Source organism: Hyaena hyaena, unplaced genomic scaffold, assembly GCF_003009895.1.
Source record: "Hyaena hyaena isolate Hyena2069 unplaced genomic scaffold, ASM300989v1 scaffold_699, whole genome shotgun sequence".
Classification (NCBI taxonomy): Eukaryota; Metazoa; Chordata; class Mammalia; order Carnivora; family Hyaenidae; genus Hyaena; species Hyaena hyaena.
In genome coordinates, this window is record NW_024081332.1 from 304425 (window position 1) to 325210 (window position 20786).

A 20786-nucleotide genomic window follows, 5' to 3' on the forward strand; every position below is an offset into this window, starting at 1 on the left:
TCTGGGAGTTGTCCAGGACATAAGTCTTTGTGAGACACAAACATACATCAGAAAATATTCCAGTTAATTAAGGTTGAAATGTAATTCCACCAAAAAGGACTATAACCACCAAGAGAAATAACACTATATTCTGTTAAGTACAATCTTTAGGTTACATGCTATGTAGTTCTAGTTAGTTGAAATTCTTCAGAATTTCAAGGAACAGTACATGGCATAAATATAGTTATCAGGACTAAGTACTTTGTTACTTAAAAACCGTTTAATATGCTTCTCCATGTTATTCTGTTTTAAGAAAATCTCTCTCACACACTCATTACTGAGGAGAGAATAAAAATCACAGAGAAGTGAGAAATCTCTCACCAAATTATTTCAGAAATGTGACTGTTCTAGCTAAAAGAAGTGAATTGATAAATGAATCTTTAAAAAAAAATTTTTTTTAAAAAGCTTTTATTTAGGTAATCTCTACACCTCTACACCCAATGTAGGATTTGAACTCACACAACCCAAGATCAAAAGTCACATGCTCTTCTGACTGAGACAGCCAGGTGCCCCTAAATTAATCATATCATCTTTTTTTAAAAAACAATCCCACAGCATTTATTGTGATTTGGTAATAACACAAAGGTAATCAAAATGATAGGAACAAATGTTTTAGAACTACTCCCAACAAAGGACCTCTAAAAAGCAAAGTACATGGTCTCAAGAATTTCTCTATTCATTCATCATTTCTAGTTGGAGACACTTTGTAGCAGGATAAGATTATCTCCTTTTTGCATGATCTGACCCAGTCGTTTTCTTGACTTTGTTTTAGAATGAATCTCTTCTGCATCATCTGATACGAAGTTCACGTACTCATCAAAACCAGTGATCCGCATGTTCACTTGATCATAAAGCCACGCCTGAATCCGAGATCTATTTTGCAAGTATCCGAAGATGAGGTTGATGGGCTGCACCATCAGCTTCTGCACTTTCTGGCCCTGGCCACGGTATGTCATGGTGATATCTTTTTTTTTAATGTATGTTTTTGAGAGACACAATGAGAGGGAGACAGAGTGTGAGGGGAGGTGGGGGTGGAATAGGGAGAGGAAGATACAGAATCTGAGCTGTCAGCACAGAGCATGATGAGGGGCTTGAACCCATGAACCACAAGATTATGACCTGAGTGGAAGTTGGACACTTAACCAACTGAGCCACCCAGACACCACTCTTTTTTTTTTTTTTTTTTTTTAAATAAACTACTTTCGGGAGCTTTTAGGTGGCTGAGTTAGTTAAGCTTCTGTCTCATGACTTTGGCTCAGGTCTCACAGTTCGTGAGCTTGAGCCCCGCGTCAGGCTCTGTGCTGACAACTCAGAGCCTGGAACCTGCTTCGTGTCTCCCTTTCTTTCTGTCCCTCCCCTGCTCGTTCGTTTTCTCTCTCCCTCCCTCTCTCTCTCTCAAAAATAAACATTAAAAACATTTAAGATGCCTGTATGACAGGTTAGTTGGATATGTAGCACAAAGTTCAAAGGTAGATAAAGGAACCATTTTCCTAATTAAATATTGTCCAAAAAACACAATTGTTAATGGTTTCATAAAAAATAATTTATGAGTTTACTATAATTTTTGTGACCAGTCCCATATTATTAGAGATCTGGATTATTTTCAGTTTTCTACTGGTAGTAACTATTATTTATTATCAGGTACTTGTTAGGTGCATTTTAAGATGAGAGAGATGCTCAAGGAGATCACGTAACTTGCTGAAGGTTATGCCTTTGTCTTATGCAACCTCGGATAGCAGCGAGTAGTCTTCATTGGCCAATTTGGTAGGAGAAAAATAGTCCCTAACTGTTCTTCCTTAATATTTATTTCACAATTTACATGACTTTGGGCAATTTACCCAATTATGTTAAGCATCAATTTCTTCATTATGAAATGGGAATAAAAGCATTGAGAATTAGATAATTCAGATAGAGTACTTAATACAGTATCTAGCATATAATTAAGACTCCTCAAAGTTATTATTATAAATAGTATGTTCATTATATAAAAGTTTTAAAAATAAAGACAAGCCAGAGAAAGAAAATAAAAATATCTTGTAATCCAGAGCTATTATCATGAATATTTTGTCAGTTCTCCCTTTTAATAGATATCTGTGCACATGTGGTAGATTATTAATGGAAAATAAAGCAAGTTACAAAACCGTATGTACAATTCTTACCTTACAGGTCCCCTTTGGAGCTTTGACACTACAACTAGTCATTCACTTACTTTCTGGGACGCTATCATGTTGTTTTCCACTTGACTCCACCTCCTTTGAGGACTCCTAGTTGTCACAGAACTGAGTGTTTCTATGAGGAGAGTGAAATCAACAGAATAAAATACAACACAAAGTTAAAGTAAGATAAGGAATTAGAATTAGATATTTCAGTAGAGCGTTGAGGGCAAAACCTGGGTGTACTGGGGGAAAAGTAGAGACTGGCAGGTAAGTAGCTATGACCCTTTTCTGGAAGTTTGCATGTGAAACAGAGTTTTAGGTATGTAAGAGGATTGAACTCTTTTTTTGACTGAGGGGAAGAGCTCATTAGACAGAGTGACCAAGATTACAAGGGTCCAGGGTGTAGCAGAGTAGTTGACCTTGGGTTGAACCACAGGTTGACTCTGAGACCTATGGAAGGGCTGTTAAAATGGTTAGAAGGTAAGTGGAGATTTAGGTAGGGATATGGGAGATCAAAAAAGAGCATTTTACTTGGCCTCAGTTTTTTTGATATTCTAAGAGGCACAGCAGTCTTCAAGAGTGGGAAGGTGGGGGCCGGCTGGGTGGCTCAGTCATTTGAATGTCTGATTTCAGCTCAGGTCGTGATCTCATGGTTTGTGGGTCCGAGCCCATGTCAGGCCCTCTGCTGTTAGCACAGAGCCCACTTCGGATCCTCTGTCCTCCTCTTTCTCTGTCCCTATGCCCCCTCCTTAAAATAAATAAACATTAAGGGCCGCCTGGGTGGCTCAGTCAGTTAAGCGTCCGACTTCGGCTCAGGTCATGATCTCATAGTTTGTGGGTTTGAGCCCTGCGTTGGGCTCTGTGCTGACAGCTCAGAGCCTGGAGCCTGTTTCAGACTCTATCTCCCCCTCTCTCTGACCCTCCCCTGCTCGTGCTGTCTCTGTCTTAGAAATAAATAAAACATAAAAAAGAAAAAAGTTAAATAAGTAAACATTAAAAAATTAAAGGTTGCCTGGGTGGCTCAGTCGGTTGAGTGTCTTGACTTCGGCTGAGGTCATGATCTTGCAGTTCACAAGTTCAAGTCCCACGTCAAGCTCTGTGCTGACAGCTCAGAGCCTGGAGCTGCTTCAAATTCTATGTCTCGCTCTCTTTGCCTCTCTCAGACTCACACTCTGTCTCTCTCAAACATTTAAAAAAAATAAAATATTTAAAAATAAAATAAAAACTTATTTAAAATAAGAGTGGGAAGGTGGGGATTAAGTTTGGGTTTGATAATGGTAAAGTAGAGTTGTTGAGGGGATTTGGAGAGGAGCTGACAAAGGTCAAGAATAATAACCGATGAGTGGCACAGAAGGCCTGGCTGGTGTTAGGCACCACAAATGTGTTGTGGAACCTAGTTCAGTTGTGTGGGTCTTCTTTAGGCATAGCTTCTAACTGAAATAGGATTAAAGGAGACAGATTTCAGCACTAACTCCTCACTGACACCAGTTTTGGTTAAAGGAGTGGTAGCAGGGATTTTTAATAAATCTTAAATTTTCCTTGTACCTCTTCATAATAAAAAAGTTAATAAACTAAAAAGAAGGAAACTTTCTCAGGGCACCTGGGTGGTTCAGTCAGTTAAGTGTCTGACTCTTGGTTTTGGCTCAGGTCATGGTCTCATGCTTTGTGAGTTCAAACCCCATGTCATGTCCTGTTTCCTTGGGATCCTGTTTCTCCCCCTCTCTCTGCCCTTCCCCGGTTTGCTTGCTCTTTTCTCTCTCTCTCTCAGAATAAATATATAAACTTAAAAAAAAAGAAAAAATGGAACTTTCTCAACCTGAAAGAGGGCACTGTGCAAAAATCTCACAACTAACTTTATGTGTAGTGCTAAAAGACTGGAAGCTTTCCCTCTAAGATAAGGAACAGACAGTAGCGTTTGTTCTAGCCACATCAACTCTGTGTTGGAAGTAGCCAGGATGGCTTGGCAGGAAAAAGAAATAAAAGGCATTCAAATTGGAAAGAAAGAAGTGAAACAATCTCTATTTGCAGATGATATGATCTTGCATGTAAAAATTGTGAGGATTTTCTAAAAATTTATTAAAATAAGTTGAGCAAGGTTATGTGAGACCAATATACAAAAAGCAATTGCATTTCTATACATTCTCAATAGACAGTCTAAAAATGAAAACTGTTTAAGAAACAATTCCATTTACAATAGTACCAAAAAGAAAAAAGTGCAAAACTTGGGGTGCCTGGCTGGCTCAGTTGGTAGAGCCAACTCTTGATCTCAGGGCTGTGAGTTCAAGCTCCATGTTGGGTATAGAGATTATATTAAAAAAGGGAAAAAATAAGGTTAAGAAAAAAAAAAAGAAGACACTTGGGTGGCTCAGTTGGTTAAACACCTGACTTTGGCTCAGGTCATGATCTCATGGTTCATGAGAAAGAGTCTTCTATTGGGTGAGCTCGAGCCCTGCTTCAAAGTGAACATGAGCCCAGCTTAGGGTGAGCTTCTCTCTCTCTCTCTCTCTCTCTCTCTTTCTCTTTCTCTCTCCCTCTCTCTCTCCCCCCCTCCCCCCTCCCTCCCCCCCACCCTCATTCACTTGTGCCGTCTCTCTCTCTCTCTCTCTCAAAAGTACAAAACTTATACTCTGAAGACTATAAAATTACTAAAAGAAACTAAAGACCTAAATAAATGGAAAAACATCCCATGTTCATGGATTGAAAAACTTAATTTTGTTAAGATGGCTATGATCCTTAAATTGATCTACCAACACAATCCCTGTTAAAACCTCAGCTGGCTTTTTTTATGAAAATGACAAGCTGATCCTAAAATTCATGGAAATGCAAGAGACCTAGAATAGCTGAAACAGGCCTAGAAAAGAACAAAGTTGGAGGACTCACCCTTCTCAACGTTTTAAACCTCTGTGCTCAATGTGAGGTTTGAACTCACAACCCCGAGATGAAGAGTCACATATTCTACCAACTGAACTAGCCAGGTGCTCCAATAGTTACCCACTTTAAAACTTACTACAGGAGCGCTTGGGTGGCTCAGTTGGTTAAACATCCGACTTTGGCTCAGGTCATGATCTCACAGTTCATGGGTTTGAGTCCTACGTCAGGCTTTGTGCTGACTGCCAGCTCAGAGCCTGGAACCTGTTTCAGATTCTGTATTTCTCTCTCTCTCTGACCCTTCCCTGCTCACGCTGCCTCTCTCTCTCTCTCTCTCTCTCTCAGAAATAAATAAAACATTAAAAAAAAAAAAACTTACTACAGGGGCACTTGGCTGGCTCAGTTGGTTAAGCCTGAGACTTCAGCTAGGGTCATGATCTCGCAGTTCATGAGTTGGAGCTTCGCATCAGGCTGTCTGCTGTCATCATAGAGCCTGGTTTGGATCCTCAGTGCCCCTCTCTCTGCCCTTCCCCTGTTGTCTCTTTCTCTCTCCCTCAAAAATAAACATTAAAAAAAAATAAAATAAAATGTACCACAGAGCTACAGTAATTAGGACAGTGTGGTACTGGCATAAAGATATATAGATGAGTTGGACAGAATTCCATGGAGTCCAGAAGTAAGCCTCTGCATTTATGGTCAGCTGATTTTCAATAAGGGTGCTAAGACAGTAGTCTTTTCAACAAATAGAATAGTCTGGGACAACTGTCTAAGAATCATATGAAGAGATGCTCAATGTTTAATATTAGTTAAATACAAATACAAATCACATTGAGATACCACTTCATACCTACCAGGATGGCTATAATAAACAAAGAAAATATGTGTTGCTGAGGATGTGGAGAAATTGGACCCTCATATATTACTGTCTGGAATGTAAAATGGTACGGCTGCTATGGAAAAGTTTGGAAATTCCTCAAAAAGTTATAACAGAATTACTGTATGACCCAGCAATTCCACTCCTAGGTATATACCCTAAAGAACTGAATGCAGAGACTCAAACACACTCATATTCAAAGCAGTTCACAATAGCCAAAAGGTATAAAAACTCATGTACTCATCAATAGATGAGTGAATAAACAAAATGTGGTATGTATATGTAGTGGGTTATTCAGCTATAAAAGGGAATCAAATTCTGATACATGCTACAATGTAGATGAATCTTGAAAGCATTAAGCTAAGTGAAATAAACCAGACCCAAAAGGACAAATATGGGATTCCACTTACATGAACTATGGATAGGAAAATTCATAAATAGAAAGTAGATTAGAGGTTTGTGAAGTCTGGGGGGAAGGGAGAGTAGGAAGTTAATGTTTAATGGGTAGTTTGTGTTTTGGATGATGAAATAGTTCTGGAAATTGATAGTGGATATGGTTGCATGGTGTTGTAAATGTACTTAACACCACTAAATTGTCCATTTAAATTTTTTTTTAAAAGGGGTGCCTGGGTGGCTCAGTCAGTTAAGCATCTGGCTGTTGATTATGGCTCACGTCATGATCTCACAGTTTGTAAATTTGAGCTGCACATTGGGCTGTGTTGATGTTGCGGAGCCTGTATTGGATTCTGTCTTTCCTTCTCTCTGTGCCTCACCTGCTTATGCTCTCTCTCTCTCTCCAGTTAAATAAATAAGCTTAAAAAAATGGCGTGTCCAGAATAGACAAATCTACAGACAGAAAACAGGTTAGTGGTTGCCTGGGACTGCAGGGTGAGGGGAGGAATTGGGGGTGACTTCCAAAGTGTCTGGGGTTCTTTTTTGAGGTGGCGAACATTTGAGGCAGTCAATTCTAAAATTGACTGTGATGATGGATACACAACTTTGAATATACAAAACCCATTTAATTGTATATTTTTTCTCTTTTTTTAATATTTTTATTTATTTCTAGGAGAGAGAGAGAGAGCGTGAGCAGGGGAGGGTCAGAGAGAGAGGGAGACAGAGACTCTGAAATAGGCTCCAGGCTCTGAGCTGGCAGTCAGCACAGAGCCCGACGCGAGGCTCGAACCCATGAACCGCGAGATCATGACCTAAGCGAAAGTTGGACGCCTAACTGACTAAGCCACCCAGGCGCCCCTAATTGTATACTTTAAGTGGGTAGATTGCATGTCGTGTAAATTATAGCTCAATAAAGCCATTAGACAAGAAATTAATGGTAGTGTTGAGGCACCTGGGTGGCTCAGTCGGTTAACTGTCCGACTTCGGCTCAGGTCATTATCTCATGGTTCGTGGGTTCGAGCCCCGTGTCGGGCTCTGTGCTGACAGCTCAGAGCCTGGAGCCTGTCTTCGGATTCTGTACCTCCCTCTCTCTCTGACCCTCCCCTGCTCACACTGTCTCTATCTCTCTCTCAAAAATAAGAAATAAAACATTAAAAAATTAAAGAAAAAAGAAATTAGTGCTAGGTACCATGCAAAACTACAAAAGGACCCCTGTTACACCTTGGCAATTCTTTTTTTGCTTTAATTTTTTTATAGTTTATTTTTGAGACAGAGACAGAGCATGAGTGGGGGAGGGGCAGAGAGAGAGAGGGAGGTACAGAATCCGAAGACAGGCTCCAGGCTCTGAGCTGTCAGCACAGAACCCGATGCAGGGCTCAGACCCACGATCTGGGAGATCATGACCTGAGCCGAAGTCGGACGCTCAACCGACTGAGCCACCCAGGCACCCCACACCTTGGCAATTCTAAAATACATGAAAATAAAGATTCCTCTCTTTGGATCTCAGTTACTAATACTGACTGGTCTCTGTACATTTGAGGCTGAAAGTTGGGTTGCATTTTTCCGTTGGCCATGTTTTCATATTCTCCCCTGCCTGGGCCCGCAAAATCTAGCACAGGGCTTGGTATGAAGATGGGGGCTTGATGCAACAGAAGGACTAAAATACTCAGAAAAGGTCTTGCAACTGCAATTTTATTTTCTTTTGTGAAAATAAACAACTGGAAGTTTAAATTGCTCCAAAAAACCCCATAAAAACAAAAAGAATACACACAGAAGAAGCATGTGAGGTGATAGGGGAGGGAGGAGGGAGTTTCGACCTTTGGCAGATTGTGCTAGCACTGACCCAGGGGACAAGAGCCAGGCCTTGGGGCCAGGTCTCATCTGCCACTCTGGGACCATGAGAAGAGGTCTGGACTGGTGAGGGGGTGGCACAGAGACTTCTTCACCGAGGAAGTGGCAGGCACCCTGAATCCCTTTAAATGTGGGGGAAGAACCATTTCAGAGGACCTGTTTTCCCACCAAAAGCTGGAGGTTGTTGGGTTAGGGCCCACTGGGGGAAAAGGGATGCTGGTGGAGACAAATCAGGCAAAGGTGGCTTCTCAGGTGATGACAGCCTTACACTGGGCAGAGGACGAAGGTGAAGGCAAGAGCCCACGGAGTCAAGCAAAGGAGAAAAACTTGGTGAGGGAAAAGAATGTCCAGGAACAGGCTCTAGATGAAGAGGCAGCAGGCTAGAGGTCCAGCGATGGCCCACATGCGCACTGGGAAGGGCGGGGACCACGAGGGAGCCAGGAGAACAGGGAGCAGGGCAGAAAGTGAAAGAGGTAGCAAGGAGGGGGTCTTCTGCCCAGGCCCATCCACCACTGCACATACAGGAAGAATAACACGCTACTTTTCAGTTCTCTTTCTCTTAAAGTTTTTTTTTTTTTGTTGTTTTGTTTTGTTTTTTAAAAAAGCCTTAAGATCAGCTACTGGTTACATCTACAAAATGTAAAGTGCTGTTGTTACCAGTCACTTTACAGAACAGTTCAGAGTGGTCAAATATTGACCAATAAAGTTTCCTTTTTTGTTTTGTTTTGTTTGTTTCTTCTGAATCATTACTACTCGACGAGTCACTTGACAGCCTGCATAGGTCAGGGGGCAGCTCAGTGGGCCGACTTGGTAACCAAGGAAAGAGGCTGGGCCTGGAGGACCGGGAGGGCCTGGTGGGCATGGAGCGCGGCCGGGAAGGAGTGGGGAGAAGTCAGCAGAGCTGTGGGCAGGGACCCGAGGGGGAGGGGCCGGGAGAGGAGTGGGGGCTGGCTGCCCATCTGGCCAGAGGAGGTGGCTGTCGCCTTTGCTGACAGGAAGGCGGCCGAGTGTAGAGCCAGCTGGGCCCGGCTCTCCGGCTTGGTGGTGAGAGAGAGGGGCTGGGCTTGCTCCGAGTGGGTCGCAGCAGGGGCAGCCGGTGACGCCAAGGCTGCGGAGGGAGTAGCCGGGGAGTCGAGCATGCTGCCGTGGGAAGAGGCAGGGCTGTCACAGGACTTCTCGGGGGGCAGGTACTGAACGCATGGCTTCTTGCTTTTGGAGGCCAGAGCACCTGCGGGGGAAAAACACACGAGAGGCTGAGTAGCTAGTGGCTGTGGGTGAGGCGGGATGCAAGGAGTGGGGGAAGGGAGGGCCTGAAGTTACATCTGAGGCTTTCCAGACTAGGAAGCTGCATTCAGGGACCCCTAGAACACCGAGGTGGGGCAATGTCAAAATGACAAAGACCTATTCGGTATCTGACAGGAGGGAAAACAGCTCAGTCTATCACATCATCACCTTCCCTGCCTAAATCTTGCCACTTTGAGAGACAGATCTCCATTCAATATGCTTTAAAATCTTGCTTCAGGTTGTTGTCAGAGCAGGCGCAGCACCTGGCAAGCAGGGAGGTGTACAGTGGTTTGGCAGCATGTGCCTACTTTACTTATGTGTCCTCCTGTGTAGATGAATGTACAAATTATATAGATGGAAGAAAAGGAAGAGAAAGAGAGAAAGGGAGAGAAAAGAGAGACTAAAAACGCGCTGGTAAGAGCTGCTCTACACTTGTCCAGAAGTGAGCACGCGGTGAGGGGCATGCCCTCAGTGCCTGTCACCACGTGAGCATCTCTGTGCCAGGTGTGATCATAGTGTGGAAAGACAGAGCACCTCATTTTGGCACAAAGTGGCCCCCATACCAAGCAAACTCTTTGGGCGTTCGACCAACCAAACCTTGCAGGAAACCCGCTTCTGCTGGATTCACAAATAGGTGGTATGTCAGGCTCTACTGTGCCCCCTTCCGGAGGGAATGCCAAAGGTCATTTCAAATATCTCCAGTGTTTACCTCATAGACTGATTTGAGAACCCTCAAATAAGATGCTTTCAACTCCGTTGAAAAGAAAAGTGCCTAGCCTTTGAAGTGAGAAAGTGCTGGGATCAAATCCTGCCTCCGCCATTTTATAAGTGGAATGACTGGGAAGACCCAACTTCTCAGAGCCTCTTAATCTGTCATCTTTAAAAAGGGGATGATAACACCCACATGGATATGCAAGAGGATCCCAAGAGGCAGAGGCCCTGAAAATGGCAGCTATTACGGAACAGCTCTGTCGCTGTACCCTTTCGAGATCCAGGAACGATGCACAGGCAGGTGCCATTGTGACGGCGGGAAGAAGAGCCAGCACCCTCCTTAGGACTCACCCTCTGTCTCTTGGACTTGCTGCTGGGACTGTGTCTGTGACAGCTGCTTCTCTCTCTTCCTCTTCTTTTTCTTACCCTGAAAATTATGGCCACAGAAAGAGGTAAGTAGGGACAGCTCTTTAGGGGGACTCTCAGATACGAGGTGGAGGAGAGAAGATACTGCCCAATACTGCTCTTGGCGCTGAGTGAGAAGCTAGGGCTGGAGGGGAGGTCACTCGGGTCACACACCCCACAGAAGCCTCTGAGGAGGCAGAATGAGCCTTCCTGGAATGTGCCTGCCCTTCCCCATTCAATTCTTCCCTCCAGCCTGGTGTCCTGGCCTTCTTGGAAGGCCTCACCCTTCAGTGCCCTCGGGCACTGCTCCGATGTGGTTCTCGACCTTTTTTGAGGGGACTCCGGCCCTAGTGAAAATCTGAGACAGCTCTGAAGCCTCTCACCAGAAAAAAAAAAAAAAAAAAAAAAAAAAGCAAATAAGAACAGACATACAAAAAAATCTGTCTAGTTTCAAAGAGTTATTAGGCCAGCTGAGGTGGCTCAGTCAATTGAGCATCTGGCTCAGGTCATGATCTCACAGCTCATGGGTTCGAGCCCCACATTGGGCTTTGTGCTTGACAGAGCAAAGCCTGCTTTGGAGTGTCTGTCTCCCTGTCTATCTGCCCCTCCCCTGCTCACACTCTCTCTTTTAAAAATAAACAAACATTAAAAAAAAAAAATGCCAGCTGAAGCTCAGACATTGTTCTCCAAGCCCCAGGTTCAGAACCCTTGACTGGCGACACCCTCACCACCAGAGCCAGAACATGACTCGCCCTACGCCCTGAATTATGATCTCAAAGGCTGAATGCATCTCAAATGAGAGGGTATAAATTTACCTTGGTTCTTTGGACACCAAAACCATGTCCTTGTTGACCTCCCGAGAATTAAACTGCCTTCCTTATTTGTAGAGCAGTATAGCCTTCTCCTTGGCCTTGAGAGTCGTCTATAAACATCACCACGCCCCATTCCCCGCTTCTTCTGGCAGGTGCTGCCGCCAGGGCCAAGGGGGCACTTACGTAGTTGTCCCGGGCTGACCACGTCGGGTAGAGCTGGGAGTGAAGTTGCCGCTCCTTCCGGGCCAGTTCATAGTACTTGGCCTGTTCTTCTCGGGACAGGTTGTGCCACTGCGGAGAGAGGGTCAGATGACGGGGAGCAGGGAATGCGGGGGATGCTGTCCACGCAGCCTGGGGGGCACGGGCGGATCGTACCTTTCTTCCCAGGATTTGGTTAATGGCCGCACTCTCCTTCAGCGTGCACTCGGCCACGACCTTGGCCCTCATCTCCTTCATATATAACATGAAGGCATTAAGAGGCTTCTTCACGTGGGGTTTCTTTTCTTCCTCCTTTTTCACCGTAACTGGTGATTTCCTGGGGAGTCACAAAGCTGTAGGTTAGCCCGAGGCAGCGGTCACCCGGGTCACTCGACCTGCAGTCCATGGCCCTCACGAGTGCCTGCAGGGAGGAGGGATGGCCGGCTCTCATCCGTTCAAGTTGCCACAGCTGTTTGTAGCGCGAGCCTCTCCCACAGTAGCTCTCAGCCTTGGGCTGACCCCAGGCCATAGTCTATGAAAGGCTCCTGAGGAAGGAGCAGAGGGGCTGGAGAGAGGCGCCTGTCACAGGTGACAGCGCGGAAAGGGGGCAGGGCACTTTGGGCAGAAGCAAGAGGGGGCGATTCCCACCATGAGGAGCTGACTTTGGCTTTCCTGCCGTCTTTATGGCCCAGTGGATACAGTGCGGGCCTTGCTGGTAGTCCCAGCTCTGCTACCAGTCAGCTATGGACCTGGAGAAAACCCTCCCTTCAGGGCTCACATTTTCATGTGTCTGGGGTGGGGGGCGGGAGGAAGCCAAAAACATTCTCAGGTCCTCTTTCAGCTTCTAAATCCTGCCTGTAAAACTCTCCTTACTGTGAGACAAGATGTCTGAGAGGACAGGAACACAGAGAGTCAAAGGTATGGCTAAGGGAGGCTGGTGGCTGCCTGCTAAATGCCACCAGGGAGAAAAATGGGTGGTCTCTGCCACTCAGAGACTGGCCACCGTCCCAAGCAGGTCGCCTGATACTCACGCGCTCACGGCGGGGCTCAGGCTGGGGGGCGCTGGCTCCTGCTTGACGATGGGGGAGACGATGGCGGGGTGGGGAATCCCTGAGGTGGGCAGACCAGGATGGGCCGGAGCCACCATGTGAGGAGAAAACCGACTGGAAACCAGGCTGTGTATCGGGGAAACAAGTGACAACACAGGGGATCAGGCTGAATGCTGGTCACCCAGCAGAGGACACAGTGGCTGGCTGCCTTTATGGCAGAGCTGTGTAAATACCTCTGCTATGGCAGACTTTGAGGACTGGAAGCCCATTCGCTGACGCCGACGGAACCAGGTTTGGGAAACACCCAACCAACCTCCCCTTCCCACACAAACCCACAGGACTCCTGTCTTTGGTACTGGACGCAGGCAGGCTGAAAGCGCAAAAGAAGGTGTGCGGGTCAGACGCCAGGGTCCACAATGGGGACATTAGGATATATGCTGTGGGTTTCACTTCCTTTGTGACCAGACGTACCACCGTCAGGTAGATCCGGCCTCTGAGACAGAAGCCCCCTTTACTCTTCCCTCTCCTCACATCATTTCAGGATAAACTAAGCTTCTCCAGTGTCTGGCTTCAGTGCCACAAAGCCCAGCACGTGGGGGGGATGTGCAATTCTTAGACGGGAAAAGAACGAGCCGAGTCTGTGGTCTCCATTCCGACCATACAGTATGTACAGGGAGGCGCCTTAGCAAAGACGGGTGGGGAGGAGCCCATGCATCCCAGTTTAGGGCCAAGAGAAAGCTCTTCAGGGTCACAAATGACAAGGACACTAGTAGAGGACCGTTCTCTGCAAGGGAACTTCATGCTCACAGCCCCAGTCCCGGGACTCACCTGGACATCGAGGCGTTCATGGCGAGGGCAGGGTAGGGGTGCCGGAAGCCACCAGGAGGAAGAGAGTACATGGGCTGTCCTTGCCTATAAGGGCCGGGAGCAAGGAAATCGGGTCAGCATGTTGGCTACAATGGGACTGTTCAGGACAGGGAAGGAGAGGGGGCTGGGAAGAAAGGATGATAAAGGGCAGGAAGTAGGAAGTATGAACAGGGAGCCAGCTGCCTGAGGGAGAGAAAGATCTGCACTGTGGGCTTTGATGAGAGGGCTCCACTGTGGCAGGTGGGGGTGCTGCACACAGACCCCCCAGAGCACGGCGTGAGGAAGGAAGGAGGGTAAGAAAGTCTGCGAGTTTCCTTACTGTGGGACGAGCCAGCCGAGGGGGTGGGGGATTTGTCCGACAGCTCCAGGAGACAGTGGGTAATATGGAGACAGCTCTGATGGGTGAGGGGGCCGGGGGATTCCTGCTTCAAAGAAACATGTGTCAGACTGTCCCCTGGCCCTACCAAAGCACCTTAAAATAACACCACATGGGAAGTCCCACGCCCCATGTCCCCGAATGTGCTGGAGCATGGAAGGCCTTTCATTGTCCTTGCCCTCTGTCATCTCCCCAGCTCTGCTGGCTGGTCAGTCAAGGACATGTTCAAGGAAGGCAGGACCAACACAGCTTCTCTCTGGCTACATGGATCCCACCTCTGTCAGCAGGAGTAATTTCCAGCTGCTGACATAGGAGTCATCCAAGAAAGGGGCCGGAAATCCCGGGATGAGAGACCCCAGACATCCCCCAGAGTCGTCAGCGAACTACCCCTTTAGAAAACCTGCCTCGTTCACGGAGAAGTGAACTCTGGATTTCTAGTCCACTTTTGTCCTCCTCATTATTTGTAAGTTACAGTAACTGTGATTTCCTTAAAGAGGGGCTCCAAAAATGCTTTGAGCCACCACAACTCTGGGAATTCGATGAGGCTATATTTCCTTAAGATGGATAGTTTTGGTGAGCAATTCAAAAAAAAGAAAAGGGGGGGAGGGGGGAGAAGGGAAAGGGAAGAGAGGAAAGATGCCAGCTCAGCCTTACTGCTTTATAGCTATACTTAGATGTGTCTGGCTAGCCTGGTTATTCTAATTGAAAATGTTCAGTGTAAGGCAATGGTCTGGGTTTAGGGAGGCACAGCCTCCTGCTGGGCTAGAGTTCAAGGTCAATGAAAAATATCCCCTCCCCTTCCAGCTCATTGTACCCCCAAAGTACTAAGAGATTCTAAAGTAAAGAATCAATGGCAGAATGGTGCCGTCGCCTTACTGTGGAGCCAGGTGGTATACATTGCCTCATAGAAATTCCTTTAATCCTCTCAATGCCCTGATGATGTGGAAGGGACATAGGAGATGGATGAAAAAACTGAAAGAGCTAATGTCAGCGGGCAGGGGTATGGGCTCTTGGGAGTTGAAGACATGACCTGAACCCACGGCTGCCTGATTCCAGGGCCATTATGTTCCCCAAGAAGACATGCCGGCACCACCGAAGCTCTGCCCGGGGGCCAGCCTGGGCGGCAGATGACTCACCTGTCTTTGGATCGATCTCTGGGGAGAGATGTGTGGGAGGGGAGCCAGGGGAGAAGTGGTCGTTGCTGTAGGTGATGAGGGGCGTCAACGGGTGCATGTGATGCGGGGGCTGAACAACAGGAACTTTATTAGACTGAAAGACAGAGAGAAAAAGACTAGGCATGGTTGCCAAGGAGACAGAGAACACAATCTGCTGTTATTTACTGTGTCCAATATGTGCCAGGTATTTTCCATGCAAAAGCCCATCCAGCCCTCAGACAGCTCTGGAAAGAAAGTAGCAGTCTACACAGCAGGGCAAGAACCAACAAAATTAGAAGAGGGATTATACCCACCCTCTAACACACCTACTCTTTAAAACATTTATTTACTCCATGTATGCTGTGTGTTGTTAACTGCTATATATAGGCTATTGAATTATCAGCAGTGCTCTGTGTTATCTCAGTGAAGTTTAAAAGGTTCAACACACGCTTTCCAAATAAATTTCATAGAAATAGTAGCCCACAAGTTCAAGTCTGAGACTGGGAACAGACCAGTGGGGAACTGTCACCATCAGACCTCATGGAACCAGCTGTCATGTTCAGGCTTTACAGACACAATCCAAGAGCACTTGAAACAGGTCTCCCTGTAGCACTTCAAACATGGCTAACCTAATTACCACATTTCCTTTGAAACACCAGCAAATGCAAGAAGTACCATTATTTTATAGAACTGTTATGAAGGAAAAAAACACTGGCATGCCATTGGTACATCCTGACTTCACAGATTTAAAATGGGAAAAACCTGTGTGTCCTAGGGTTGGTAAAGAGAATTAAATTGTTTAATCCAATCTGAGTTAACAATAAGGGGTTTATTATTTAAATTTTTAAAAATGTTTTATTTATTTCTAGGAGAGAGAGAGACAGCGTGAGCAGGGGAGGGTCAGAGAGAGAGGGAGACACAGACTCTGAAACAGGCTCCAGGCTCTGAGCTAGCAGACAGCACAGAGCCCAACGCAGGGCTCGAACCCACGAACCGAGAGATCATGACCTAAGCGAAAGTCGTACGCTCAACTGACTAAGCCACCCAGGCGCCCCAGGGGTTTATTATTTAAAAAAAGAGCTACAATTTATTGAGCCCCTCACGACAAGCGCAGAGCTAGGCAATGCATCTATTCCTTATAACCTAGCAAAGAAGCTGTGATTATCTCCATTCGAGGGGTGAAGAAACAGCTCAGAAAGATTAAATGGCTTAGCTCAAGACACAGAGCTACTAAATGGCAGGACTGGATTCGTGTCAGCCCTCTATAGCTCTAACAAACCAGAGTGTTTTCTCTGGTCCTACCTGTCTCCCTCCCCAAGAGCCCAATCAAAACATGTCTCTGTCAGAGAGAAAGGACTGACATTTATTTTCCTGCAAAATAAGGTAAATGGGTTGCAAGTGGAGAAGAGATTTGCTCTGAAAAGAGATCTGCAAAATGGATGATGATTTGGAGGCAGCCCAAGGGCTACATTTCCAAATTTAAAATTTTCATTTCATAGATTCCGGGAGCCCTTTTTTTCTTTCTCACGGTGCCCATTTGGTGCTCATAATGCAAACCTCAATCTATACGTCTACATATCCGTGTGCTGACAGGTAGTCTTGCTCTATGTGCAATAGGCTAAGCAGAGACAAGAGGCAGAATACTGGCGCAAGGTCCCCAACCCAGGGGAGTCCAGCCCCCAGAGTGGCAGATGCGAGGCCGAGAATTCAGACTGTTCATAACCAAAACCACTAGGTGGCGCTGGCACATGACCAGGTGCTGTGGGTCCGGAACCACTTCCTATTACCTCTCAACCCCAATGGGCTCAATTGACATTGCCTATAAATTCTAAAATTATTTCCTTATTTTTTTTCCTGTTCCCTTACTGGCTTTTGAAGGTATCCCCATGTACTTGAACATACAGCACAAATAAGAGTATAAAGATTATTTTAAGGTCAGATTTCTTGGAACCTAATGTATTTAAATGGTACATTAGGGTTTCCTGGAAACAGCTTTGTCTAAGGGATGATTTTAGTATCATAAAAGCAACAGAATTATTACTAAAGTAATAGTAAACGATAAAAGAATTACACAGAATGATTAAAATTTTAAAAAGTACATAAACACCATGTTAAAAAAAAAAAAAAAAGACTAGAAACACACCAAAATGTAAACAGGTATGTTTGAGTGGTGGAGTTATGCGTGACTTTGTTTTTCTTGTTTCTATTTCTGTATGTTCCAACTTTACTTACTGTCTATACAAAAAAGTACACTTATCAATACAAAAAAAGAAAAAGAAATACAAACTGTATTATAAAGCATTCAGAAAACACAACCACACTAGCCTAATCCAGCCCCTATTATCATTTTGGTAGATCTCCATTCATTTCTACTTCATGTACATCTGGTTCTTTACATTGATTTTTATCATTTTAAAAAAATTTTTTTGATTTGTATCATTTGTAACCATCTTTTTAAAAAATTAATGTTCTTTCAGCTTTTCTGAAGTATAAGTGACAAAACTGCAGCCTATTTGAAGTGCACAGTGTGATTCTTTGATATATGTATAAATAGCCATCTACAAATCCTTAATGGTATTAGGAAATCCTGACTGCCTTTGTACTGGTGAGTTTGGCCTCATCAGAAGCTGGCAAACAGCACTGAACAGGTAGCAACATACAAAGCAGAGACATGTGAGTTATATTAAAAAGGGTAGGCATCCCCACTTAAATGTCCTGAGAGTTATTATCGGTTCCCATTAGGTGGCATCATTGTCCAGAAAATGGACTGGGAGGTGGTGGGTCCACAGAAAGGGAAAGGAGGGTAAACTTTTCCTTGATCATTCTGGAAGATGTGGCCCCTGGGCCCGATAATTGAGAATTGCCTACCCAGGGAAGGTTCTCCTTGGAGGCTACTGTTCCAGTAAAAGTTCCCACTCTGCACCTCCCACCAACCTCAGTACAAGTAACACTGAGCACAGCAGCCGAGCCCAAATTTTCCTGAGGAAGAGCATCTCACAGCCAACTCAGACCTGAACCCTTCTGCAGGCACGCAGACCCAACCCTTTTCCCAGTTTGAGTGCTTCCTGAATGTTTTAGTCTGTTCTAGAGTTGGTCCAAGCCAAAGTTCTTTGAACTCAGGTCCTTGAAGAAGCAACGCTTCCTCATCCACCATTCAGGACTTAAATTCAAGCTTAAGGCTACCACCACGCAGCTCCGGCACAGCCGGAGAAATCCTCCCTCCACAGGGCCCCTCTCCTTCAACTGGTCGTTGGAGGCCTCCACAAGCCTTCCTGGCTCCCACTGTTCATTCACTATTCTCTTTTCCTCCTGATCCTGATTTCAGAGATCAAAAGGATAAGGTTTCATAGATCAGGCAAAGATGAGCCTTGGCTTTGTGGTACCACTCATAAAGCGGCCACGGCCTGGCCTACAGACTGCCCAGGAAAGACACTGAGAGTTCCGATGGGTCGCTAACTGCATCTGATTTTATGTATTTCAGAACTCTACATCCATTTGTCTGTTTACTGATGAAAGCAACCTTCTCCGTGGGGGCCAGAACTGTGTTCAAGAGACTATGCTTAACCCCAGGGCTCGGGGGGCGGGGGGTTGGAAACTGGAATAATTACTAAAATATCAGCCTATTCATAGTGTTGTAATGCCGTAGGAAGGGAAGAGGAGCTGACATGGCCGTGGAGGCCAGAAGAGGAGCAGTTTCTCCCAGTGCAGGGCTATCTGCTGAGAACAGTCAACTGCCAGAGAAAGAGGATTTCCAAGGACTTGCAGGCTCCAGCTGCAAAGTTCAATGTTACTCCAATTCCAGCCGTGACGATGATCAGCTCGGCCAGAGGTCCTGAATTTTTTTTTTTTTTAATTTTTAAATTTTTATTTATTTTTGAGAGAGAGAGAGAGAGATTGAGTGAGCAAGAGAGAGAGTGAGAGCAGGGGAGAGGCAGAGAGGGAAGGAGACACAGAATTGGAAGCAGGCTCCAGGCTTCGAGCTGTCAGCACAGAGCCCAATGCAGGGCTCAAACTCATGAACTGTGAAATCATGACCTGATTTCACCAACTGAGCCACCCAGGTGCCCCTCTAAAATTTTTTTTGGCCACACAATTTAATCAATAAAAAGGGTCAGTTCTGCCATGTTTTGTATGCTTGCTTGTTTGTTTGTGCTCTTAGTAGTAGTATTTTCAATCTAAGGTTATTGCAGCGATCTTTCAAAGCTACTTGTACATTTCCTTGTGGGTTATTTTAGTTAAAACTTGGTAATTTGTGGGGCGCCTGCATGGTTCAGTTCATTAAGCATCCGACTCTTGATCTCAGCTCAGCTCATGATCTCATGGTTTGTGAGTTCGAGCCCTGTGTCAGGTGGGCTCTGTGCTGATAGCAGAGCCTGCTTGGAATTGTCTTCCTCTCTCTCTGCCCTTACCCAACTCATGCTCTCTCTTTCTCTCTCAAAATAAATAAACAAATTAATTAATTAAAAAAATCCTCAGTAATTTGAAAATCCATGTAGCTGGGCTCAGGTAAACTGCCATTTGCTGAGAACCAACAAAGAGGTGAAGTTCCCGTTACTGGTCCCCCCTCACATTCCATATAGTAATGATGAACTTCTTCCTAATGATTTTAGTGACAGCGTTTTTACCTCTGACCTGTGCCTCAGCGGAATATCTTGTGTCTGCACAACTTTTTGGAGATAACCAGCAGGACTCACTGCTCAAGCTTGGACAGAAAACAACTTTCTTTGCCTGTATCCTACTGCAGGCCCTTGGAAATCCTTCCTTAAATTCCTTAACATGTTTCTTTCTTGTTCCTGTAGATTGACATGTCACTTAAATAAATTAGTATTCCCTCTCTCTGACAAGAACTGATCAAGCATTGGAAGGTAAATACCTTGTTCTCTGAGGTCTTCTCTTTGTTTCCCTCATATGCTACAGTCTCTGGACTCCTCCCTCACTATTTTCTGATCACCTGTCTCTAAAGTGCCCCATGTCTTTCCTGAAATTAGTAAAATATTCCAGAGGGAGCTGGCCGGTTGGTAGTGCAGAAAATAAGATTGAAACATTTATATATAATAGAACCAGGGCCATACAGGTACCTAATTAAAGTTGGTGGGGAAAAAACCAATTCTTTCTCTGTACATACGTGTACACACACACACACACACACACACACACACACACACGTCTCTAACAAATACTACTTGAAAGGCAAAATGTAAGCTGTCATTCAGTCATTGTATCCAGTTAAGGAAAGGAAGTCTGAATATATGTCTCCTATATGGAATTTTCCTCTACTGAGAGAAATGGAAATCCACACTTTTATGTCTTGGGTAAATGTGGAGACTGTCTATCCTGCAGGCACGGAGTTGGGCAGCCAAAGGGTTGGAGGGCAATAGAGCAGAGATGGAAAAATCTGGGCCTCTGATGACATGGATGAATTGCTTAACTGGCTTTACAGAAAACACTGATCACCACAATAATAGCAACGCAATAAATTCCTTTCTTGTTTCACTACCAGAGAGACAGAGAGAGCGAGAGAGAGAGAGAGCGCGAGAGTACAAGTATTTATATTGCATCTACTATATGTCAGCTATTGCTGGCTCCAGGTCTTGTGAATGTACAAGAGACTCGTCTATTTAGGCAGAAACATCTATTCTCATGGTACTTATATTCTCATCGGAGAGACGGACAATAAGCAACATAGAAACCATAATAACAGACAGTGAGAAATGCTAAGGAGGAAAACTAAGTCAAGGGAGAAGGGGGG

General features: G+C 45.2%; 2 protein-coding genes across 3 annotated transcripts in view; both read right to left on the reverse strand.

Moving 5' to 3' along the window:
- Positions 1 to 728: 728 nt before the first annotated feature.
- LOC120220481 (small nuclear ribonucleoprotein E-like) lies at positions 729 to 995 on the reverse strand. Its single transcript, XM_039217605.1, has one exon. It carries the CDS (start codon positions 993 to 995, stop codon positions 729 to 731), a length of 267 nt encoding a protein of 88 aa, XP_039073536.1.
- A 7010-nt stretch (positions 996 to 8005) lies between these two features.
- The window catches only part of TCF7L1 (transcription factor 7 like 1), a 156878-nt gene continuing 144097 nt past the window's right edge, over positions 8006 to 20786 (reverse strand). The window contains exons 5-12 of one of the 2 annotated variants that reach the window (XM_039217598.1): positions 15020 to 15152; positions 13827 to 13929; positions 13469 to 13552; positions 12623 to 12766; positions 11769 to 11928; positions 11577 to 11684; positions 10528 to 10603; positions 8006 to 9409 (exon numbers count right to left, since the gene is read on the reverse strand). In XM_039217598.1, the coding sequence (XP_039073529.1) occupies positions 8976 to 9409; positions 10528 to 10603; positions 11577 to 11684; positions 11769 to 11928; positions 12623 to 12766; positions 13469 to 13552; positions 13827 to 13929; positions 15020 to 15152 (1242 nt within the window). In that variant the 3' untranslated portion in view covers positions 8006 to 8975. Of the gene's footprint in view, positions 9410 to 10527; positions 10604 to 11576; positions 11685 to 11768; positions 11929 to 12622; positions 12767 to 13468; positions 13553 to 13826; positions 13933 to 15019; positions 15153 to 20786 lie in introns of both variants that reach the window. The other variant, XM_039217597.1, reaches the window with a different exon arrangement.